The sequence below is a fragment of the Hylaeus anthracinus genome, unplaced genomic scaffold, assembly GCF_026225885.1.
Source record: "Hylaeus anthracinus isolate JK02 unplaced genomic scaffold, UHH_iyHylAnth1.0_haploid 12001, whole genome shotgun sequence".
Classification (NCBI taxonomy): Eukaryota; Metazoa; Arthropoda; class Insecta; order Hymenoptera; family Colletidae; genus Hylaeus; species Hylaeus anthracinus.
In genome coordinates, this window is record NW_026534348.1 from 3,565,485 (window position 1) to 3,590,062 (window position 24,578).

Consider the following 24,578-nt stretch of genomic DNA (forward strand, 5'->3'; position numbering starts at 1 on the left):
ATCGTTGGTCACATGCACGCCGGCTTGCTCGTGTGCTCACAAACGCTCTCGGTGGACATTCGGCGACGGAACGACCTGAGCGTCGCACGGCGAGGATGGAGACGCAACGAGAAAACGCGACCGCCACCGTGACCACGTGGAAACGGCTCAAGGATATACTGCTCGACCTGCACCTGAACTCGGATCGAGTGTTCTATTGGTGAGTGGACCACCAGGATCTCCAATCCTCTGAAGATTCTGGATCAAAAACTCGACTAAACTTCTTTCTTTGATGGAACCGTTCTCTATCCTCCGATGCCTGTCTTCACCAGGGACTCTGTGGATCGTTTAAGATTATTAGAAAGTAGTTTGCTCGCTCCTGGGAAGACTTTTCATTGAACAATCGACGTTACGAGATACTCCTTTCTATTTCCTGCGAGCGGGTCTATAATCTGTACGATTCGTCTTTGTTTTAGCGAGAATTGTCTTTGGTGTACGTAGAGAGGAGAACAAAAAATGGATCGGACGTGAACAAATTAAGCACAATATCACGATTCTGTCGGTGATCAGCTCGGTTTTTGCTGCGTTCAGCATTGTCGCCGGAACACGCCGCTGTCTGGGTTAAATAATAGGTTCCGTCGTATGAATTGACATTGAAATATACGCCCATTGATGGTAATCTCATACGGAGACGTTAATTGTCCAGGGTACAAACTATGACGAGGCCTTGCATTTACAGCGAGCGCATACGCTGCAAGGTATCGATCTCAAAAACAGCGATTAAGGTTGGAAATCGTTAAACGAATTGTACGTTTCGCGTATGTAACTTCCTTGGAAATCACGAGCAGTAATTACTTTACCAAAGATCAATCGAAATAACTACTTTAGACCTCGGCGATGTTTTATTAGGTTGTCCAAAAAGTTTCTTTCGCTTTATTAATAAGTAATACATGCACAATATTTGATGTTTTATGTTACATTACTGAATTGTGCACGATTCATTTTGCTCCATTACTGTTACAACATGAATATCTATGAAATTAGATCGTCCATTTATATAAACACGACCACATAAAATAATTGAGTGCAACTCGCGAAAGAAACTTTCGGGACAACCTAATACAAAGCGAAATGCTCGATCGAACTGTGTTTTAATTCGCGTCTTCATCGACACCTTCGTGTAGTTTCAGGTTGAATTTTTTCGTAGACTAGTCGTTGTGCATTTCGATAAAGAACACGCGACGATTGTTCCAACGCGATGAGCTAACAGCGACGACGACCGATAGCTCGAATTACAACTTGCATCGATTGATTTTCACGTGGCTCGATCTTCAACAGCGTAGAAACGCGATAAATCCCGCGGTGGTTGATAACATTACCGTCGGTCAGTTTCAAAGCGTGAACCTTGTCTCGGTTAATCCACTTAAGGTGGGATCATCGGAGCCCTCTGAATTAACCGAATCAAGAATACTTCTTTCGTTCCACGAATTATAATTGACCGTCGGTTCAGGCGCCACGCGTTTTCTCATTATCCCATTCAGAGATCACTGCCCTACGTATTACCCAATTAAATCGACAGAATTCCTTCTTCTTTCATTCGTTTCTTTTAAGGTTGTAGGTCACAGTACGCGTATAGGCACGTCTCGTTCGACGCTAAAGCAGACTTGTTGCCACGGGTTGAGACCTTTTCATGCTTACCGCAGCGTTACTACAGGAAACGGCGATTAATTTCGTCTCGGGTGACAGCTTTCGTTTGTTCAGCTTCGAAAAATTTCGTCTCGCGCATCGAAGAATATAGAAACTTTAACGCGCGAGAATAAAGAACGCTGTACTTGTTTTTAAACTATATTTACCGTGCGTTAAAAATACAAATAATGGTACATATACAGGGTGGTTCGCTTCACCCGCGTTAAATATTAGGTCGTCCTAAAAGTTCGTGCCACTTATACTTCTATTTCTCAAATTAATATGTGAAACATACTCTTAAGTCTCGCAAAAAAAACGATAATCTGTCTCATTTCACAAGTATTAATAAATGTAATTGAGGGGTAGCACTGAACCCACCGTAAGCCAACTTTACTATAACGTTTACTATAAAGTTGTACGATTCTTCCTGTGATCAACTGCATACAAACGCTTCTTCTTTTCTTGTTTCAGTATCGGGCTCAGCATAGGAAAAAGACCCTGGCTGTGGCTGCTGGTGTCTTTCTGCTTGAACTGCGTCTGCGCCCCCGGCATGCTTCTGTGGAAAGAAGAAGTCGACGACATCGAGAGCTTCGTGCCCGACAACTCCGTGATTCGCGCGGACGCTGCCTGGGTGGCGACGCACTTCCGCGACGATTTCCGATACGAAAGTATCATAGTGACCGCCCCCAACGTTCTGGAGCCCGAAGTGCTGCGTTCGGTACATAGGCGATCATGAATTATACGAGTATCTACGAAGGTTCTTTTCCACTTTAACGCACGATCCTTAGCTGATATTCATTAAAGATTCACGAGATTTGGGTTGCGCTGGAATCTGTGAACTGAATGACGCGTCACGTAACAGATACCAAAAACTGTGTCTTCGTTGTCGCAGATCCACCAGCTCGAGCATAGGGTGAAGAACGTGGTGGTGAACAACAATACTTGGGAAGACGTGTGCGCCGGGTAAAACGATCCCATAATATTTTAGAATCACGATTCGATCGGTTCGGCTACAGGTAACGGCTGTGCGCGTTACAGATATCTGACGTGGTTCAACCAGGAAGACACGTCGGGGATCTTCAAGGACCTCGAAGTCCCCGAAGAAATATTGACGCAGCTGAACGACACGCTGATGCGAAACGGTTGCATATACCAGTCGATAATACAACTCTGGGAGACCAGCTTGTCGAAGGACGTTCGTAATTTGACGAAGAAAGAGGCGCTCGCTGATGTGAACAGAGCTCTCAAACACAAGTATTTAACGATACGTATGATATCTTTCGTAACGAGCATATCGTTTCATCCTCCATTTATTTTAGAATCAACGACAACGTACTGCTGGACATAGGTCCCCTGCTCTCAGGCCTCACGTACGACAAGCAGGGTCGCGTGAAAGGCGCGAAAGCGACGATCTTGCTGTGGATGCTGAAGAAATCGAACCCCAACTCGCCTGAATGGGAGTTGGAGTTCGTGAATCGTGTTCTCCGTCCAAACATCACGTTACCGCCTGGAATGGAAATCTACGCGATCGCCTCCCGAAGTTACATAGACACTCTACAGCAGATACTCAACAGCAACTTGACGGTACTGTGCTGCGGAATATCGCTGATCGCTGTTTACGTGATGGCGATGATCGGCAAATGCAACGCGCTGGAGCAACGAATCTATCTGTCGATTTTGGGAGTGTCCGTGGTTGGCCAGGCGATCGTGTCGTCTTTCGGGTTATGCTACTACTTGGGATACACTTACGGACCGATACATTCCATTCTCCCGTTTCTTTTGCTCGGCATAGGCGTGGATAATATGTTCGTGATCATGCAGAGCATCGAGAACTTGTCGGAAAGCGATCAGGCTCTGGAGCTTCCCGTTCGCATCGCCAAAGCGATTCAACAAGCGGGTACGAATGCTCTTTCTAAGTAGACCCGTTGCTTAAACCAGGCCACTCCAACTCAGGGCCTCGTAATTCGTTCGCTTACAACGATCAATTTGCGACTGTACCTCTGTTTCAGGCATGTCCGTTACGGTAACTTCTTTCACGAACGTGATCGCGTTTGCCTTCGGTATTACAACGGTGATGCCCTGTCTTAGATCCTTCTACGCGTTCGCTACGTTAGGTATTCTCTTCCTCTACATATACGAGATCACGTTCTTCATGAGCTGTCTTGTATACGACGAGATGAGACTCGAGGCCAGAAAAGATGGCTGCTGCTGCCGCCCTAAACTGAACTGGAAGCCAAACGAATGCAGTCAGAGGAACACTCAGCGGATCATCTTCGAAAATTACATTGGTCCGTGGGTCGTGAAAACCTCCGTGAGAACGGTTATACTATTGATCACAGGTGGGCTACTCTGCGTCAACGCCTGGGCAATTTTCCAGCTGGAGCAAAATTTCGATCCTCTTCGTTACTTGAATCACGACTCCTATCCGATCCAGTACAACAATAAATTGAAGGAGTACTTCCCAAAGTACGGAAAACGAGCAGCGATTTACATGACCGGCGTAGACTATTACGAGGATCGCGACTCCCTTTTCAGATTAGTGGAAGCTCTTAAAAGCAATCAGTTCGTTAATAACGGCACCCTCGAACCGTGGTTCATCGCCTACGAGAAATGGCTGAACGCTACTGGCAAACGTAAGCATAAATTTATAATCGGTAGCTCTCTAGAAACGAATTGGTAACAACCCTTTCATCTCAGACGACATCGAAAGCAGCGAAGAATACTATAACATCCTTACGGAGTATTTACTGTTAACGAAAGAAGGCCAGGCGTACATCAAGGACATTAATTTCAACAAGCTACCGGCTGGAGAGTACAACATAACGGTACTTACGGAAGTCTATCGCTGATACTTTATTTTTCCATCTTTAATGTAAGCTTCCTAAAACATACTTCTTTGTTTGTTGTTCCCTTAGACATCTCAGATTCCAATACAGCACGTTCTTATCAACACGGTGTCGGAACAAGTACAAGCTATGGAGTCCGTTAGAGAGATTGTTCGAAGTATGAACTTTACCCAGGGCCACGACTATATCGCCATATTTTCGCCAGACTACGTTTCGTGGACAGCGAACAAGGTACAACAGACTAACGTTATATATTAATACAGTTCCCTTCTGTATTGTTAAATGTAAATTCTTACGCAGGTGATCGGAGAAGAATTGATCAGAAACTTATGCCTAGAAATAGTGACTATCGGAGTAGTAATAATAATATTTCTTAGAAACCTTCGCGCTACATTCTGGGTCCTTTGTTGCGTCTTCTTCACGCTCGTTGACTTGTTAGGTACTATGTACTTTCTAAATTTGACCATTGAAATGTCTTCGAGCATTATGATTTTATTGTGCGCGGGGCTAGCGGTCGATTATGCCGCTCACGTCGGGCTAGAATTTACTCGTACAAACGGTAGTAAAAAAGGTAAGATTCGATATCATTTATTAACACTATAAACATGCAAACATAGATTATGACATTCATTAACCGCAAACGATTCTTATAGAACGTGCGATCGCAACACTTTCTATTATCGGTCCAGCTGTGTTTAACGGAGGTTTAAGTACCTTTCTAGCATTTGTTTTGCTAGGGTCCAGCGAAGCTTACATATTTAGTACATTCTTTAAGGTACTCATAGAAAATTTTATGCGCTATCTATTAATTTTTAAAATGCATACCAATCCTTATTGTTTCAGTTATTCACGTGTGTGGTAATGTTTGGTCTCTTCCATGGATTGTTATTCCTACCCGTAATTTTAAGCATTTTAGGTCCTGAAGAGAGATTAAGTAAGACAAAAAAAGAGAATATTGTAAGGGAACAAAATGGATATTGTACTGTTTCCTTATCTCAAAATAAAAAAGGTAATACGGTCAAACAAAAATAGAATAATATCCAAAAAAATGTTTTATTAATACGATTTTACATATTTTAACAATTTCTTTCCTTTCCTTCTTTTAGATACAGAAACTGAAACTGCCAAATAAAATTTGGCTGTATCTAAAAGACTGCTTAGATAAGTATTTTGGTTACAAAGTCCTAGCATATAAACTACATTCGCAAAAATAATGCACTTGTACTGTAAAACAGTTGTTTATATGTTCATTTATAAAAAAAAAAATAAAAGAAGTCATTTCAAATATCTAGTCCTAGTTATCTTTTCCGCCTAGATTTCACTTCTGTCCACTGGCTTACAACCTCGGTATCCTGTGACGTCTCTTCTTCTCCACTGGAAGTATCATTCTCCACAATGGATAAATTTTGGATTCTTCTCTGAGGTTCATTTGCTGTAAGCCACGATTGCAATGGTGGCAACTTCTCAAACTCTGCCACTGCTATACTCTCGTTATTTTCACAGCAATACCGATAGAATCTCAGCAATTCCTCTGCAACTTGCACTGCACTGTCATCTTCCAGTTCTGTATTAAAATGTTCATCCAAGTAGTCTTCCAGTTCATTAGCAACTTCGTTGCTATTCAGACTCTCTGAAGAATTAGAAATGGTAATTATAAAATAACTGCAATAGAAATTCATCGAAATGAAATAACGAACCATTCATGTACATAACCTCCGTCATATACGGACACAAGTCTACCGCTCTTTCTTTTAATCCCATTCCATGTTCCACTGCCATCTAAAATAAAATTCAATAAAATGTAGGGCACGATATGGAAATTGAGACATATTTTCAAGTAAATTTTTCAAAGGAATATAGTGTACTTACTTTTAATGCGGTCCAATTACTAAAGATACGTTGAGTAACAGAAAGAAAGAATTCCTTTGTGGTCGACATTTCACTTTTAATTAGGAATCCTTACTGACATTCGCTAACAATAGTAATAAAAATATTTAAACATAATAACCGCATCGCTCTACACCCTTTATACTTCTTTACGCAAGTATCCCTCACAATTCCTCGTGGCTGCTCGTGGCGTAATAAATTAACTACGACAGTAAGTGTTAGTAAATGTCACGGACATAGGAATACAGAGACCGGGCATAGCTGAACTCGGAGTGAAGCCTGTCCGCCACATTACGTTGCTATTGCGAATTCATGAGACTGCTAGACATCTGTATAGAGTCTACAGTCTATGGCTAAACGCGCATCTCCCATTCGCCGGTTTCTCATACCTAAATATCCAACATAGCGTTGTGCAATGACAACTGAACTGTCAATCATGCTAAGAGGTTGCCGCGTAGTGAGGGCACCCCTGCGCCTACGAGATGGCAACCGAACCGACAAACCGACCAGTATAGGTTGCCGCATACTGGGGGCACCCCTGCGCCTACGAGATAGCTAACGAACCGACAAACCGGCTAGCATGGTTACCGAATGAAAGAAAATAGGGGTAAGTTAATGGGAAATGTTCCAAGTGATGAAGGGAAATTATAGGGAAATGTGCCAAGAAATGAAGGGAAATTAATGGGGAATGTGTCCCATGAAGTCCTATTCACATTTCCCGCTGTAAATCTATCCTACAGAAACAATAAGAACTATTTTCACTATGAATTTAGGCATCCTACCAACTATGGCGCCACTGATAATAGACCACGCACCATCTAGCAGAAATAGTGGCAACTATTTTCACTACAAACTTGGGCGTTTTATCACCGATAACTCTTGTGTCCGCTGAATCGCTGAATGCACGCCATGTGTTTGTACCTCTTCAGTTAAAGCTAGATGAATTAAGGTTAGGTATGTGTATGTATGTCATTATCGAGTTGTTAATGACTTATGTATGTTACTGTTTTGACGGAAACGTATGTATTTCTAAATAGTTTAAACTACTTCGATCGGTGTGACCAGGTATAAAACATCTTAATTTTTTCGTAATGTCAAGCGTAAATGGAACTTTTGGGTTTACGCTTTTACGAATTTTAAGTATCGAACGCATATAATTTTCATACACTCATTTATATTTGTATTCGCACATTTTTCTTCGATAAGTCATGTCAGACGCTTTCGAGGAAATTCAAGCTATTAAAATAAAGAGAAACAGTCTACGGGAAAAATTACAGAAAAGAAAACGTGAGAGACATGAATTATTTACTCTTACTTCTACAACACCAGTATCATCCACCTTGACGAGCGATTCATCTGTTACTGGCGGTAAGTAAGCTTTTCGGATATTTATCATATTTTAAACTTGTATTTACAAAATAGTGCTAAACTGATTTGATGTAGATGCAACTGGGCATACACACAGATCTGACCACAGCGAATATGAAAGGGACATTCTGTGCATTCTTCATGAATCATTACCCAATTTACCTATTACATCTGCAGAATTAATAGATCAACTTCGAAAAAATTTGAATGCAGATGTATCTTCCACTGATATTCATAAAATTTTAGAGAAGTTTGCAGCACAAGATATTGTTAAGTTAGTAAGTCTCCACTTTATTGTATGCTTTTATTCTATATTCAATGAAATGACTAAATACCTTTGCAGAATCAAAGAAGTTACAGAGAATGGTATTTTTGGATATACTGTGTTATCAGTGATAGAATCACAATCCTCGTATCAGTCTCAATCGGATGATACAGAAAATCCAGAAAGTGCAGAAACATCTGCATCCGAACTAAATGATTATGCACCTGCAGAAAAGCAACTCAAATTGGATAAAAAAAACACAGAGGATATAATGTCACTTATTTCAATGCCAACAATTAGGGAAAAAGAAAATAAGAAGGTTGGAGAGCAAATTCTAGACTTGTTGTCTAAACAAACGTCTAAAGAAAAATCATTGGCTGAACGATTTCGGTCTCAAGGAGGAGCTCAGGTCATGGAATTTTGTCCTCATGGTACAAGAGTGGATTGTGTTAAATTAAATGGCGGACCTGGATTTGCAGAGAAATGCAAGAAACTTCATTTCAAAAAGATTATTCAAAGTCACACAGATGAATCTTTAGGCGACTGTAGTTTTCTCAACACTTGCTTTCATATGGATACATGCAAGTATGTTCATTATGAAGTAGATGGACCAACAATTCAACAGAAGGAATCAAATGACTCGGATAACGCGAGTAATGTCACGGTGGCTAAAGCTTTAATATTAGATAGTAAAAATGGTAGCAACGCTACTTGTCCTACCAGCGGTGGATCGTTAGGTAGCGCATTGACTCTTCATCCACCGCAATGGATACAGTGTGACTTACGGTATCTTGATATGACTGTACTGGGTAAATTTGCTGTTATAATGGCAGATCCTCCATGGGACATTCACATGGAATTACCGTATGGTACCATGTCGGACGATGAAATGAGACAATTAGGGATACCGGCTCTTCAAGATGAAGGTCTTTTATTTTTATGGGTAACAGGGAGAGCGATGGAGCTTGGCAGGGAATGCTTACAGTTATGGGGTTACGAGAGAGTAGACGAAATTATATGGGTAAAAACCAATCAGTTACAAAGAATTATAAGAACTGGTCGGACGGGTCATTGGCTGAATCATGGTAAAGAACATTGTCTGGTTGGTATGAAAGGAAATCCAAGAATTAATCGGGGATTGGATAGCGACGTTATTGTAGCCGAAGTTCGCGCCACTAGTCACAAGCCAGACGAAATTTATGGAATTATCGAACGTATGAGCCCGGGGACAAGAAAGATCGAATTATTTGGTCGACCACATAATGTTCAACCTAATTGGATAACATTAGGTAATCAAGTAGATGGTGTTCATTTGATTGATCCTCAACTCATAAAGGCTTTTAAAAAACGTTATCCAGATGGAAATTCGATGAAACCTGCGAAACCATAAGTATTTTAGATTAATGTAAAATAAGTGGACTGTTATTTTATTACAAGAATTATAAGAATAAAACCGTGTTGAATAAAAATTGTCAGTTCTTATTTCTGTGTCATATCTTAAGATATTTTTAAAAAAATAATTTCCTTTCGAAATATAATAATATAAATGTACACATTGTATTAGATATAATTGCATATGATAGGATTTTTTTTATCTTACAATTAATATTGAACATATTTGTACATGATACATTCTTTCCAATAGCCACAAGCTTTAATGAGCAAGTGTTCATCTTGGAAACATTTAAATATTACATACATAAGTACATACATTAATGTAAAATTATACTTGTTCGAAATGCTATATATAAATTCACGAATACATTGCAGACATTTTTTAATAGAATATAATACATATACGGGCGTAGAAAATTATTTAAAATGGAACATTAAGTTCCGGATATCAAACGTAATTAATACTGTTACGTTTCTGTCTTAAAAAACTTTTCTTTAATGTCATAGAAAAATTATTTTCGTTCATCTTATTTAAAGATGATCCAGCAGACTGTTTTACTTTTGCTGGTGTCAAAACCTGCTGATTTTCTTTTTCATTATCGCCAATAATATTTTCTAATGAATCAATTTTATTCTGACGAACTTTGTTAAACGAATCGATCCAATGTCTCTTTCCATGCTCATCTTCGGTTATTAAAAAATGATCGCCAATTTTAAACCCACAAGATGTAACAGATTTGTCCTCGGTACTTATAAAAATTTGTTCTTTGCGTATAACGGGAAAACATAGGTTGTACTTTTTACTCATAGATCTAGATCTTCGAGTTATGGCAAAACCAGTGTTGAAAAGGAAGCACTGAAATTTCTAAAATAATGTACAATCATAAATTTAATTAAAAAAATAAAGTGAAAAATTATTTAGGAATTCCTCTTACCACTCCTCGTATATCTTTAAGCTGTCCTTCGGTAATCAATTCTGTTGCATTTTCAATGCAATTGGTAGAATCATAGTCTGACTTTATATTTATTTTTGATTTAGCTAATTGACATTCCGCGGCCCCCATAGTTTTGTCTATATCGTTAAGTAATTTGGACAGCATATCGTACGCTTCTTTTAAAGATGTTTGATCTGTATGCGTGGCTGGAGTATGCCTGAGTATTTCTTTAACTAATAAAGGATATTTAACAATACGTGATCTGGCCACGTCTATATATGTCCACAAGTCAACAGAATGAGGAGATTCCAAGCGTTTTTTTAAGAAAGATTGAAAACGTTTATTCGTCAATCTTTTTTCATCTAATATACGTTTCGCCCATATTTGCGTTCTACACCTTTCCAAATATGGTTTTGTTAACATTGGAATCTACAAGAATTACGAAAGTAACGTCTGTAAAACCAATAGATGTATTCAATTTTAATTATTAAAATTTGATAGTAACTAACCCAATTTAGTATTGTAGGACCAACTTTATCTGTAAATCCATATTGATCTCTTAAATCCATCAGTTCATCTCTCAGTTTAGTGTGTATTTCAATAAGATGAGTTATACTACCGAAAACTGTAAGTAACTCATCTGAATTAAAAATACCAGTAGGTATCAATGGTTCGTAATAATAATTTTTGAGTATACACAGATCACTTATGAGTACATTTTCTCCGCAATATAATTCATAAATTGCTTCTTGTCTTTTAACTTCTTTCCGACTTAAAACATTATTCAATCTGTCTTTGGTACCCATCTTTGCTACATCGAGTACCCAACTTTTAAGCACAAAGTTGCTAGTACTTTCATTATTTTCTTGGTGCCTAGGAAAACAAATATTAAGTTCAATGAAAATAAAGGCTCTAAAAGTATACTTCGGAATGTTCTCTTTGTACCTTCTTCTTAATGTTCCTGTATCCAGTTCGTTATCCACAAATGATAAATCTGCACTTGGTTGAATTGTAAAAGACCTATGAAGAGTATTCCCTTGTCTATTGCCTATACCAGAAGAGGAGAAAATACTATTGGCCACTTCTGTGATTCTCCTTCGTTTCTTCTTTTTTCCCAACTCCGATTCAATGGATATATCCATTGAGCTAATACTGATAGCATCACTTTTCGGACGCTTCCTCGATCGCTAATTAAACATATTACAGAATAATGTAGCTGCTGGTATTCTCTATCATTTAAAATAAAGAGTTATCGTAATAAATTCAACGGATAAATTCGAAGAACGCTAAGAAATAATTTCGTTAAAATAACTGTATAAATTTGTAAGTGTCAATTTCAAATATTCTCGACAGTACATAAATACTCACCAACCAGAACTTATTTCGCGGTTCTGGAAAAGAATCCTTAATCGTGTTATTACTATCATCGTTCATGACTCTTTTAGCTTCTGTAAATTCACACACAAACACGGCAAACACAGTTCATATTCCGTAATAAATAACCGTCAAACTACGCAGTCTTTGAGAAAAACGATTTACAGGTACACACAAACCTGGCAGATGTAAACTCTGGAATAATTTTCCATTTACTCCAGCATGCTGGCATTAGCTACTTTAATTTTCACCGCGTGTTTTGTTGTTATAGGATTATTCATAAGGTGAGAACATTTGCAGCATTGATATTTCGTACGAAAGAGACGCTAGGTTCAACGATTTATCGGTACAGTTTTATTGGAAGGAACATAACCCCCACTTGATAAATATAAAAAAAATAATGTCGAACGTTTCATACTTTAATTTCTCTTCGAAGCATTTTTGCCCATTCTCAATGCCTTTGAATATTATTGTAAATGAAAGAAAAAGGAGTTTCGATTATTAGTTGCGACTATAGATTCACGTGTACATTCGAGAAAGACAAACAATAGCATCCCGTTTTTGAATCGTACAACCGTCTGTTTTGAATTTGCGCCGCCATGTTGTATTGACACATTATCTAACAAATTACATTAATAATTTCAATTAACCTGGGTGGACTTTTGTGTACGTTCGAAAGTAGATAGTTTATATTTAATAACTATTGGATAAAAATTACACGAATAGTTGAAAGATACGTGTTTGTATACGTACACGTGTTAAATGAAGAGGTTAGGATAGGTAACATCCAAAGTATTTTTCGTATTATTTTTGTAACGAATAATCTTTTTTTGTTGTAACTTTTAGAAAACCTAAGGCGATGGAAAAAGAACGTCGCTCTAAAAAATTTGCTACGAACAGGACCATGGACGAAAAGGATAAAAAGAATTACAATCACGTCGTTCCACACACTGAAAGAAATGCCTCAGGTTGTAATTGGGAGATTTTTAAGAATCTAGTTTTTAATTCGCCATCGTTAGAACAGGATATCATTAGTCCAGAAAATATTAAAAGGAAATCAGTTTCACATCAGCAGAAATCCAGAAGAAAACATCATATGCTTACTGCGAACTCTAGTTCCATACCACTGATTGGCGAGGAAGAAATTAACGATGAAAGTAAACAGAAGTTGACGCGACAGGTGGCAATGGACTGTGAAATGGTTGGTATAGGTGACGGTACCGAAAGTATGATAGCTAGAGTGTCTATCGTGAATCGACATGGTTTCTGTGTTTACGACAAGTACGTCAAACCGAGGGAACCAGTACAGGATTATAGAACTGAAGTCAGCGGTATCCGTCCACAAAATCTCCAAACTGGAGAACAATTCGACATAGTTCAGAAAGAAGTAGCAGAGATATTAAGGGGACGTATTTTAGTTGGTCATGCATTGAAGCATGATTTGGATGTATTGTATCTCTCTCATCCGAGGAAACATTTACGAGACACTTCGAGGTTCAAAATTTTTCGACAGTTATCCAAAGGAAATACACCAAGCTTAAAGAAACTTGCACTCGAATTGCTGGGTAGAGAGATACAAATTGGAGAACATAGTTCAGTAGAAGATGCAAGAGCTGCAATGCATTTGTACGTGCTATACAGAAACAAGTGGGAGTCCGATTTCTATTCTAAGCAAAGAATGAAATAAAAATAACACCAAAATATTTTTACTTCGCGTAACATGAAGTTATATTAAGCAATTTGATTTCATTTCTTGCAATCCTCTTTATAGCAAAAACCAATTCTCGCTATCTTCCAGCCTCCAGCGATACTTTCAAATGTATAACGGCAAACTTTAAGGGTGTCAAATGTATTTAAGATTGTAAATAGAATGTTGTCGATGTATAAGAACACGTTGAAAGAGTTTAAATAAATTTCTTTTTATACATATATTATGTTGTTTATTTAAATGGGGAAACCGGATGTATGGATTTGTGTGTGTATATACATATTAACCCTTTACACTTGGCGCCATCTCGTAGCAAAATGCGCAAACAGGTATCGCGTTACATTTATAGAGATATTTCTGTAGGTATATTACACTCTACGTTATAATTGCTTTCCTAATTTGTTAGTTATTTAATTGTTTAGAGCGGATGTTTGACTTTAACACTAAACATTTATACAATACTATGCATTCTGTAATCCAAATAATAAACAAATTATGAAGACGATTATAACGCGGAGGGTAATATACCGACAGAAATATCTTTATAAATATACGCGATACTTGTTTGAGCATTTTGCAACGAGATGGCGCAAAGGGTTAAACGTATGTGGCGCCACGGACAGAATTCCTCTTTTATCGACCGCGACTGTCAGTTTAAAAAAGAAGAGGGTTTCAGGAAGTTCACTCCTTGTATTTCCTGTAGGCGGATCGCGTGCGTTACGCGCCTATTGTGTATTATACACAATAATAAAATACACAATAATAAAATATCGTTTTGTTATACACAATAGACGCGTAACGCACGCGATCCGTCTACAGGAAATACAAAGAGTGAACTTCCTGTACCTTCTTCTTTTGTCGGCGACACGCTTCTTTTTTAAGCTGACAGTCGCGGTCGGTAAAGGAGGAATCCTGTCCGTGGCGCCACACGTAGATAACTGGGTAAGGTATGTAGTTCCCTTCCTATATCGATAAATACTCGACTGACGGTAAATGGAGAACGTTTCGTTGAATTTCGGTGCACGGTTGTACGATGGAGTCCTCTCGAGGCTGAAACGGTCCGATGACAGCTAGTTCGTTCGATGTTCGTTTCGAATTGAAAGCCGTGCATACACGGACTCGGTACTATTGCATCGCAGCGGTAGTCGCAGTGGTCGCAGTTTACGCGCCCCGAATGGCACGATCGTTGCCGGTCTGCTGACCACCGAACCCGTACGTACACGTCAAATTTCACGTTTCATCACTGCCAACCCCGTCGTGGTCGTACATCGTTTCCGCTTTTGGATTCGACCATCGAACGCGAAACCTACCGTTTCGCTTTCCTGTCGCTTATACGCAACAGTGACAACGTTCGATTAACATTCACGAGTGTCAAGAGTTGTACATATGTCGGCGAGCGTAGGAACATACGTGCGTATTTACGGTGAAAGTACGTATCACGGCGAGAACCATGACGGCGCGTCGTGTCATTTAGAAGTGCGCCCACGTTCGCCGTCCGAGATCGATAAACGGTAGAGAGTGTTACTAGAAACGAGCATTCGCTTGCGCACCGGGAACGAACTGTTTTGTGACTCTTTAGAAAAAGAAAACAATGGCCGTGACGAAAGCAACGGCGGAACGTTAACGATACGCGAGGAGAACGGCGGCGGTGGCGACGGTGGTACGGTCGACGACGGTAAAGAACGTCGGTACCGGTGTTGGTGACAGTGATAGCGTCGACGATATCTCTTCGATCCTCGTTTCTTAACGATGTTCTCGGTGTGAAAAAACCCGTGAATGCTACCTGTGCGTGCAACATTTGATTGCTTCTTCCCAGCGGGATCGACGCGTCGCAACGTCGACTTTTTTTTTATTCGTGCGATTATTGACGTTCCTGACGGATAACGGCCGCTAAAAGGATACGTATCGATTCGCGCGAGATGGGTTATCCGAAGTTTCCCTTTTCGCCGTCTACGTCGAAAGGAGCGTATCGATCTTTCCGTCTCGAATGCACCGATAGTTTCCGTCGATGTTAATTCTCGCGATAGATAGATTCACCGTCGAGTATGCGAGTTTTACGCGCGTAGAGTTTCGAGGGAACGTCGCGAAATATGGTGTGCCAGTTACAGGACACGATCACTTAACGCGATCGTCCGATCGATCGGAGGTAATCGATTGACGGCGCGCGTGCACCTCGCCGGTGGCTTGTTGGTTTCTTTCTTTTTCTTTTCTTTTCTTTTCTTTTTCCATTGAAAATGAAATCGCTCGGCACGAGCGGACCGTCCGACGAGACGGTACGGTAACGACAGGAGGAGAAGGACGGAATAAACGGCTAACGCCAGGGGAGAAAGGAGTCGGAAGGGGAGAAACACCAGCAGCGAGAAAAGGATAGAGCGAAGAAGCCCCGATAATGAAGGAGCACGGAAGCAAACTTCCGGCGGAGCAGCCTGCGAAGATTCTCAAGTCCCTGTTGAAAAAGCCCGGCCAATCTAAGGCCAGGTCGCAGAAGAATCGAGTGGTGATCAACGAGAAACTAAACGAGTTCTTCGCGGCTGATTACATAATATTGATAAAAGAGGAATGCTGCACGGATTACGAAGAGGACTGCGACTGTTGCTGCCAGGAGCACGAACTGATGCAACTGGGGAATTGCAAAGAGTGCAGAGCGGAGTTCAACCTACGGTTCGGCGTTTCGGATAATGGTCGATACCACGATGCGGAGAGAGACGAGGAGATTATGCACGGGAACACGGTGAGGGAGCAGGGTTGCGGCAGCGAGCGTTTCGATTGCGTGGAGTTGCACGTGGAGGACGAGGAGGACGAATACGAGGTAGAGGTGGACGACGACGAAGACGAGGAGGTGGAGGAAGAGGAGGAGGAGGAGGAGGAGGAGGATGCCGAGGAAGAGGAACGAAGGGTAGAGGCGAACGAGCGTCGATTGGAAGCGGAGAACGAAGAGAGATTGGCGAAAGCGGAGACGAGGGCGAAAAAGAGACGCGAGAGAGCCGACGGAGAGAATGGAAATCGAAAGCGAACGATCGAACCTAACTCGCGGGAAACGAGCACGTCTGTACATTCTACAACGACGTCGCTACATTCGTCACCGCCGCCGCCACCGCCACCACCTCCACCGCCGCCACCGCCACCGCCACCACCGCGGCTACCCGCAACTTTGGATCAAACATCCTCGCCGCTACCGCGCCAGGAACATCAACACGAAACTCTCAGCCCGCCAGAGGGGTACAAAGATGTTTACTCCAACGGTAAGCTCTTCGACGTAGCCAAGTATCTATTAGTTAGGCTACTTTCGCGGTCAACGAACAGCGGGTGAGTCGCGCTGTTTGCCAACCGTTCATGCAGCACGTTGGAACGTTCGTTCCCACACAATTGTCACTCGTTGATCGTTGCGTTTCTTCCTACGATTATTTTTTACTTCTCCAGCAATTACGCACGAGCACCACTATCGGCAGATATCGATAATTTCATTTCATTTAATTTAGTTTATATACAGAGCGAGTCCGAAGGAAACAGAACACCTAAATATCTCCGTTACATTTCGTTGTACAAAAACACTTCTTAGGATAACGTTACACTATTTGAAAGGCCACATGTAACGGTCTAAGGGACAAAATTTTCAAGGTCTTTTTTTTTTTTTTTATAAAATTTCAAAGTCATCGACGTTCTTTTTAAACGGAATGATATATTTTCGTCAACGTAATGTTGTAGCTGACGAAATAATGAATTCATTCGTATCTTTATCTATGTGTTTGTACACATTCGTGTTTACAACTGCTGATCAGTCCGAAGACGTTCCTGCTCTCTGATTTCTAATTCTAATGTTCTCTAAGATTTCCAATCTATCTATCTATACGTTTCACGACGCGTTAACCGGAAGAAGATAAAATTGATATGATTCTCATTTATGGAGAAATTCGACAGCGTTTAAGAGAAGCAGTGCGGTTGCACAAAGACCGTTTACCTAATCGTAATTGTCCATCATGAAGCAAATGAATCTTACGCGTTGAATTTTGTTTATTCCATTTTTCTGGATTGAAGGTCATTCGTAGGTCATATCGTAGTACATGGATGAATTCGTTATTTTGTCATCTACGAAACATTACGTTAACGAAAATATATCATTCCATTAAACAAAAAACATCGATGATTAATATTTAAAATCGATTTTCTCGAAAATGAAATCTCAAATGAAAAAATTCTATTCCTTACTTTCGATTTGTTTTTTCGTGTCACCTCCTTCTCGGTTGTACCATCAATGCCGGGACACCCTGTATAAACGCTATATTCTTCCATAACAATACGTTAAATTTGATTTCAAGCGTCAACTACGCGATCCGTCACTTGCGCTTCGCAAGGGAAAAAATCTATTCCACCGCGAGTCGTGCCAACACGGGAGAGCTATCGCGCGTTCCCATAGACTCCCCGTTTCTATGGGACGCGCGGCGGTTAATAATGGATTCTTTCGAACGAGTTCGCGTACTTTTTCCCACGACACGTGTTTTCGAGTTGGACGACCGACGTTGGGCTCCTCTCTTCGCGCACGAACGATATACTGTAACAACGGACGCGGTTATTATTCTCGTTTCGTAACGAAGAAGCACGCAGGTACGTCGATGGCTACGTAACCCGTAAACATCGATCGGCATGTCTCGTCTCCGTGGACGTTAAAACGATAACGCTACGCGCCTACACTCATCGGAAGCGTGTACAACGTAGCGTGACTCCGGTGCTTTCACGGTACGCGGCAAGGACGAATGCGTGCATTCCTGGCAAAAACTGATCACCATCTCGTGGAATACGCTTCTTGCGTCTCTTTAATATACCTCTCACGCGCACGTGAGGTTTACGTACGCGGTGTTCTAAACGAAATCAACGATTGTAGAATGGGAATCGTTGTTGTAAAGGCTTTGGAAAAACCCTTTACGATACGTAAATAACTATATTCTCTTCGACGACACCGTTAAAATAATATGTACGATTTCACAGATACAAAGACCGAAGGGGACTCGTCGTACGATCAGGAGGTGACGGAGATCGACGACGATAAGGCAAAGAAATCAAGCGACCAGTTGCAACGAACGACGTCCACCGGTACGTATACATCTCCTCTTTTTCTATATATCTGAATAATCAAATCTATCAAATAAGAACTATATATGTATATAAGAACTATAGAATTATAGTTTGTTTGAACAAGGAAAAAATGTTTGTTTGCAGAAGCACGCCACCGATATCTCGTGGAGACGATAACCATGACGACGGTCACGGAGCGGCGTATTGTTCGCGAGATCAGCGAAGAAGAGGAACGGGTCGTTCGACGGGAGGATATCGATTCGTCGAACGAAAGGAGGAGCGACAGGAAGACTGTTTCCGAAAGGATCGCGGCTTTCCAAAGCACGATCAACGACGTCGCGGATTCCGTGGAATGTATGTCGCGAAACGAGGAAGCTCGACGTCTCTGCGCCGCGGATGACCGCGATGCGCAGCGAACGTTATCTAGAAAGCTGGCAAGTGGCGCGGAGGAGGACTCCATCGAGACCAGGTTGGCACAAAGCGAGACAGCGTCGGACGCGAAGGAACTCTCTCTTGTCTTCAAGCTGGGCAACTCTTCCCTGGCCAGCAACAGCCTGAAACCAAATTCCGCCGTTAGACAACTGTTCCCGAATCCAAAATTCGTTTCGCCGCCTCCAGCGCCGCCTGGCAAGATGATCTCTTCGACGAACTCCATCGACGATTCGCAACAGTGCCCGAGCCACCACGTGTCCACCGAGAGTCTGCGTTTATTCGACACCGTGAAGAGATCGAAGATGTCGGAGAGCCAAAGCGCCGATTCCTTCGACGAAGACTCGAATCTGTTCAGAAGAACGATCGAGAGAAACACGTTACGCAGGAGTCTCCTGGATAAGTATCGCTCGACCTCCAGGAAAAAGAATCCACCCTTGAAGAACTTGTCTTTGGAGGAAAGAATACGTCAGCTGACCTGCGTGGATCAGGAGGAGGGTGACGCGTGTTCCAATTCTACGGACGTTACCGATTCGGTGGCGATCGCCAGCGTCGACAGCGATTTATCGCGTGCCTCGACGTCGGAACAGGAAGTAGCTGCGAAATCCGTTCCCCAAACCGTCCAAGTCGCCGAGACTCCGACGTCGGCGACACCTACGGCTACGGGATACGGTGTACCGTCTGGAACGACCGCGATACCACCGACAGCAGCAACGTCGTTCGCGGTAACCACGACGATCGCGGCCTCGAATTATCACAAGCAAAACTCTTTGGGCGGTGGTGGCGCGGATCACTCGCACAATCAATCGACCTATAGAAAGCTGACGGATCTGTTCGTGCACAAGAAAAGTTCCAACATGCCAGACCTCGGTCTGGGGAACAATGGGAAGAGCAATAACGTCAAAGAGTGCCAACAATCGAGAAACTCTGTAGTAAAAGCGAACAACTCGGACGCGCGTAGACAGTTCTTGGCGAGCTTGGCTCCGTTGTCCTGCGTGACTGTAAATAGTACGGATACTCAGGAAGACTACTATCGTCACGATTCGAGGATGATGGCTGGCGAGAATCGCGATTCAGCCGCGAATTACAACGCGATGTCGCCTTACAGTTTGGAGGATATAGAGGCAGCGTTGCGCGACGAAGATCAAAGCTACGTAGGCGCGCCTGATGTTACCAAAGGTACGCCGATGGTCGTCAATAGACCAGACATAGGTGACAACATGTCTGACGAGTTGCTGGCGTTCGTCGAACAGGACAAGTTCAGAACCGAGCGAATAAAGCGTCGTTACAACGAGGTAGACGATCACTACTTGCCAAAGATGAATAATACAAGTAGCTACGTTGCAGATAACAGACTGGACAGAGTCGTCGACGGGAAAAGCGACGGCGACGACGGTAGGCAGCAATTCGGTGTCGCTCATCGCGACGACGTCAATAGCAATCGCGTGAACAATGAGAATAAGAACCGCGGCGAAGTACAATGCAACGCTGTCCACCGATACGATAACAATAGAGCGAACAAAGACGATCGAAACGGTGGCAACGACGACAACGACGACGAGGACGACGAGCTGAACGATTACGGATTCAATCGCAGACCATCGGTAACAGGTATCAAACAGCGACTCTCCAATAGCGCTTCCGACGAAACGTTTCATCGAATGGTTCTGGAAAACGACGAGACTGCTGCGCCTGGATCAAACTTCCAATCTCCGTTGCCGACCTACCAAGAAAATAATTGCGTCAGTATGATGTACGACGAAACGATCGACGACTCCGTCTCGCATTCCATCGTCGGTAGCCTGGTTCCCAACGAACGAGACGCGAACACGATCAACAGAATAAACACCATGCAGAAGCAGATCGACGATATTTATCAGACCATCGTGGAGAACACAAACGTCGCCACTCAAAGCTCGTTGGAGCACGTGCCGTGCACGGACGAGACGTTCTCGCGACAGCATGTGCAAATACCGGCGAACGACGGCACGTACCGCTTTTATCAAGAGCAAAGAAACGGTCAGCAATATTTCCAAGAGCAGCTGAACGGTGGTAACGCGCGTGGCCAGCGCGGCGTCGCAGCTGGCGCCGAAGATATCGACGGTGCCGGCAGAGACTACGGGACGACTGCTCTTCCAGCGAACACCCGACGCAGAGAGGCCGTCGTGACGACGCTCTCCAATTATCGCTGCAACGCGATGCCCGCCGTTAACGCTCCGTTACCCAGTAACGGCAAGTGTTATCGTACCATGTACTTCGTCCCGTGCAACAGTCTCTCCGATCCGACTTATCAGAATATCCAGCGCATTCTGCCGTCGCATCCATCCCCCAGCTACGCGAGTCACATCGAACGTTACCCGTACTCGTGCTCGAATAAGAACGATCATCGGCCGCAAACGCAGCCGCAACCACTGCCTACGTCGCAACAGCAACAACAACTGAGATACTATCACCTGGGGAACCGTTCGTTGTCGCCGATTTCGAATCTGACGCAAAGCAATCTCGCCTCGCCTGTTCCTACCGGTTCGATCGGTCACTCGGTGCCCCTGGGCACCTCTCCCCCCTTCGACTCGCGCCTCGCCGCGATATCGCCCCCCAATCCCATAGCGTTACAACCAGCTCAACAAACCTTGCATCTTCATCTCCACCATCATCAACAACCTGAAGACATTCGAATCTCGGACGTAGCCTTCTCGCCCGTGCCCCAAACCGCAGGTCACTCGTTACAAGTCCACCATCATCAGCACCAACATCATCGACACCACCATCAACCCACGTTCTATCGGTTGCCGTCGACGATCGCCGCGGCTCCACCCTCGTCGTCGTCCTCTTACACCGTGATCGCACCCTCGAGATGCGCAACGTACGCTGGCAGCGGGCCACCGACCGCAGAGAACTCTTACAGATTTTACCAGGTGCATCTTGGACGCACCGTCGTCACACCTTCGTCCGAATTGCAATCGGCTCAAACGTTTCTGTCTTCTTCCTCCTCTACCTCGATCGCCTCGTGCGCCACCACCTACTCCCCGTCGTTGCCAACCTCGTCATCGTACGCGTCGCCCATGTCTTCGTCTTTCTCCTCCCTGCCCACCGTCACGGTCGCGCCTCAGCAGACGTCCCCGCACGCGCTTCCAAATCATGTTTCCGAATCTACGCGTGGAACTGTTCAATCCGTTTCCACGCCTTGCACCTCCGCCGCGACCTTGTCCTCGTCCTCTTCCTCCTCCTCATCTTCCTCCACTTGTTCCTTCTCCTCTTCGTCTTCGTCCTCCTGTTCGTCGTCGTCCTCGTTGCAGATCCCTTGCTCGCCGTCGAAGCTGCAGCAACAAGTTCTCGGGCCCTACGCGGTCATCGAGCGTGGCGTTCCTGAAGGAGCAGCCAGCGCTTCCTCTCACGACGTCCCGCAGCCAGGAATTCTACTCGCGACTAATCCTTACGCGCGCAATCCCGCCGCGGTGTCCTTGCCACCTCACGCCCCGAATTCGGTATATTACGCGATGAACGTTTAAATACGCGAGACGCGATAACGCGTTCTCGTACGTTTCGTGTACCAAAGTATTCCCCGAAGCGGGTGTTTACGTCTACGGCGCACACGTGTTCGTCTATCGAAGCATGGCCGTTCATTCCGCTCGGGTAAACACAATTCCACGCTAAACTTCCTATCCACGTCTGCGCAGACCCTCGCGTGACTTTGTTCCCCTCTACGTGCGGTATTGTGTTTGATGGGACGCGACGAATACATAATGAGATATCAGCCGGCATTCCTGTATGTACGGAGGCGAAGCGGGGGAAGATCTTTAACAAGGGAAGGGTCTGTACTTGGCAGACATCGATTCCGCTCGAATTGACGTGGAATTGTTAATCTGCGTTCAGCTCTATCTGAAACGTAAATCGAGATTGTAATATCTGCTGAATCACCCTGTACAATGGTACGATTAACTGTATTATAATTTTGTCTTATGTCTGCCACTACGGACCCACCTTTCGTAACCCCTGAACTGATTGTGTTAGACGACACAGACTCTCGCGATAACGGCGATAGTAAAAAGACGATCAGTTGCGCGATATGGTAGCTCCTCGCTTTTAAGACTGAGCTTTTTTTCCCGGTTGCAAGGCGCAAGAATCTGATACAAACGCGCGATTTGATTTTCTTTCAGCAAGATGTGAACGAACTGCATTGTTATCCTGTCTGAGAATAAGACAGAGTCTTCAGGTTGAACGGATGAAATTGAATCTGTGTTTTATTCTTCGTCTTAAAGCGAGGAATTACGATATTCGTGACGAAACGCCCATTGCGCGCATCTTAAAATTAAACGGAATCGCGTGCGATGTACAAAATTGTAAACTCAGGGCCCGCGTTACGCCGCAAAGCAAACTGTTTCGTCGCGTGTCACACCGACAACGTGCCGTTGTCATCGATTCTAGTCACGGTAAGAATACGTATGCTAATAACCACAAGTATAAACCAAAGTACGTTCAAGACGTTTATGTATGCGTGTAAGTATAGCTGACGACGATTATTTACAATTCAAGTTGAATTACATAATTGCGGTGGAATTGATACAGTAATTAGGAATATCATGGCGAAAAAGAAGAGGTGCAATGTATCGCGAACCAGAGACATTTTATTTCGATTATCGCAACGTTTCGTACGAAGCAAATTATTTTCGATTGTTTCGTTAAAGGGTCGGTAAAAAAAGAAAAGAAAAAAGAAAAAAAAATGGGGGGCCCGTATTTTCTTGAATTTTCGTGATTTACGTTTGCGCAATGACATCCTGCCGTCGCCTCTTCCGTTTCCTCTAATCGCTCCTCTTTTTTCCGTCTTATGCTTACGAGAGAAAGACTAATGTTCGAGGAACCTATCGTTGTAAACGGCAGTACAACGAAAAAGGCGATAAAAGAAACGAAGAGACAATTGGAACGATAGGTGACACAGTTAAACAGTATTCCGTATTTTTTGTATTACGAAAACAATACAAGTGTTCAAATGCGAGACTAAATGCGAGACACGATCATTTCTCGTGCGAAGTAGTTGATATTAGTTTGCCCTCTCTATATTTGAAACGTACGGATAGTGTACGCGAGTCGCGTATGCCGCTTCGTCTTTCGCGAGAAGCGAAAGCGTAGAGTACACGTTCGTTTCACGAAAAAGAGTATTAGACGAGTGAACGACGAGTCGATTTGGGCGTGTGCATTATCCAGATACATGTGTAACGACAGTGTATCGCAATCGGTACTGTAGCGACTTAAATATAAAAGTGAAGTATCAACGTGTTAGAGTAGAAGGTAAGGTAACATTCGATATCGTACAACGATATTCGAATGCGATCAATTTCAATCCAAAGTTAGGTACCAAACATTCATGGTAATAAACGGCCAAATTTAAGAACAAGTTTTACATGTACTATAGTTTACGTAATTATTCAACGATATCACCGTGAAAAAAAGCGAATGTAAATAAAGCTTTAACCACACCATCGTGTTGATTTTTTTTTTACAAGTATCCGCAAAAACACATGTTCTTATTCGGGAAACCTACGTACGAAAAGGATTAAAGTTAGTATGCGACATTACCGTCGCGTCGTGTTCTCGCGAAAGTACAAAGTTAAACGTACGTAGAAATCGTAAAAAATGTA

The 24,578-nt window shown here is 42.9% G+C and overlaps 5 protein-coding genes and 1 pseudogene across 11 annotated transcripts; 4 read left to right on the forward strand and 2 right to left on the reverse strand.

Annotated features, from left to right (window-relative positions):
• The first annotated feature begins 1 nt into the window (after position 1).
• Positions 2–5,798, forward strand: LOC128890850 (patched domain-containing protein 3-like; annotated as a pseudogene).
• LOC128890853 (uncharacterized) lies at positions 5,551–6,639 on the reverse strand. The gene is made up of 3 exons (XM_054149756.1): positions 6,381–6,639; positions 6,209–6,290; positions 5,551–6,141 (listed from the first exon to the last, which is right to left on the reverse strand). The coding sequence occupies exons 1-3, from the start codon at positions 6,447–6,449 to the stop codon at positions 5,810–5,812; spliced, it is 483 nt and encodes a 160-aa protein (XP_054005731.1). The 5' UTR covers positions 6,450–6,639; the 3' UTR covers positions 5,551–5,809.
• A 226-nt stretch (positions 6,640–6,865) lies between these two features.
• Positions 6,866–9,488, forward strand: LOC128890851 (N6-adenosine-methyltransferase catalytic subunit). Its single transcript, XM_054149749.1, has 5 exons — positions 6,866–7,005; positions 7,172–7,352; positions 7,605–7,766; positions 7,842–8,040; positions 8,110–9,488. Exons 3-5 carry the CDS (start codon positions 7,607–7,609, stop codon positions 9,419–9,421), a joined length of 1,671 nt encoding a protein of 556 aa, XP_054005724.1. The 5' UTR covers positions 6,866–7,005; positions 7,172–7,352; positions 7,605–7,606; the 3' UTR covers positions 9,422–9,488.
• A 106-nt stretch (positions 9,489–9,594) lies between these two features.
• Positions 9,595–21,699, reverse strand: LOC128890857 (rho guanine nucleotide exchange factor 3-like). 5 transcript variants are annotated; one of them, XM_054149767.1, is made up of 6 exons: positions 11,915–12,055; positions 11,730–11,809; positions 11,307–11,548; positions 10,871–11,234; positions 10,362–10,790; positions 9,595–10,291 (listed from the first exon to the last, which is right to left on the reverse strand). In XM_054149767.1, the coding sequence occupies exons 2-6, from the start codon at positions 11,793–11,795 to the stop codon at positions 9,875–9,877; spliced, it is 1,518 nt and encodes a 505-aa protein (XP_054005742.1). In that variant the 5' UTR covers positions 11,796–11,809; positions 11,915–12,055; the 3' UTR covers positions 9,595–9,874. The 5 variants fall into 5 exon arrangements, with proteins under 5 accessions (XP_054005742.1, XP_054005744.1, XP_054005741.1 ...); XM_054149769.1 differs by lacking the exons at positions 11,730–11,809; positions 11,915–12,055 and adding an exon at positions 21,572–21,699; XM_054149766.1 differs by lacking the exons at positions 11,730–11,809; positions 11,915–12,055 and adding an exon at positions 17,650–17,992 and having other exon boundaries at positions 9,595–10,282.
• On the forward strand, positions 11,873–13,666 carry LOC128890859 (RNA exonuclease 4). Of its 3 annotated transcripts, none has more exons than XM_054149773.1 (2): positions 11,873–12,019; positions 12,582–13,666. In XM_054149773.1, the coding sequence occupies exons 1-2, from the start codon at positions 11,958–11,960 to the stop codon at positions 13,420–13,422; spliced, it is 903 nt and encodes a 300-aa protein (XP_054005748.1). In that variant the 5' UTR covers positions 11,873–11,957; the 3' UTR covers positions 13,423–13,666. The 3 variants fall into 3 exon arrangements, with proteins under 3 accessions (XP_054005748.1, XP_054005750.1, XP_054005749.1); XM_054149775.1 differs by lacking the exon at positions 11,873–12,019 and adding an exon at positions 12,327–12,515; XM_054149774.1 differs by lacking the exon at positions 11,873–12,019 and adding an exon at positions 12,328–12,505.
• On the forward strand, positions 14,258–24,446 carry LOC128890854 (uncharacterized). Its single transcript, XM_054149757.1, has 3 exons — positions 14,258–16,685; positions 18,427–18,531; positions 18,658–24,446. The coding sequence occupies exons 1-3, from the start codon at positions 15,833–15,835 to the stop codon at positions 22,449–22,451; spliced, it is 4,752 nt and encodes a 1,583-aa protein (XP_054005732.1). The 5' UTR covers positions 14,258–15,832; the 3' UTR covers positions 22,452–24,446.
• Positions 24,447–24,578: the final 132 nt, after the last annotated feature.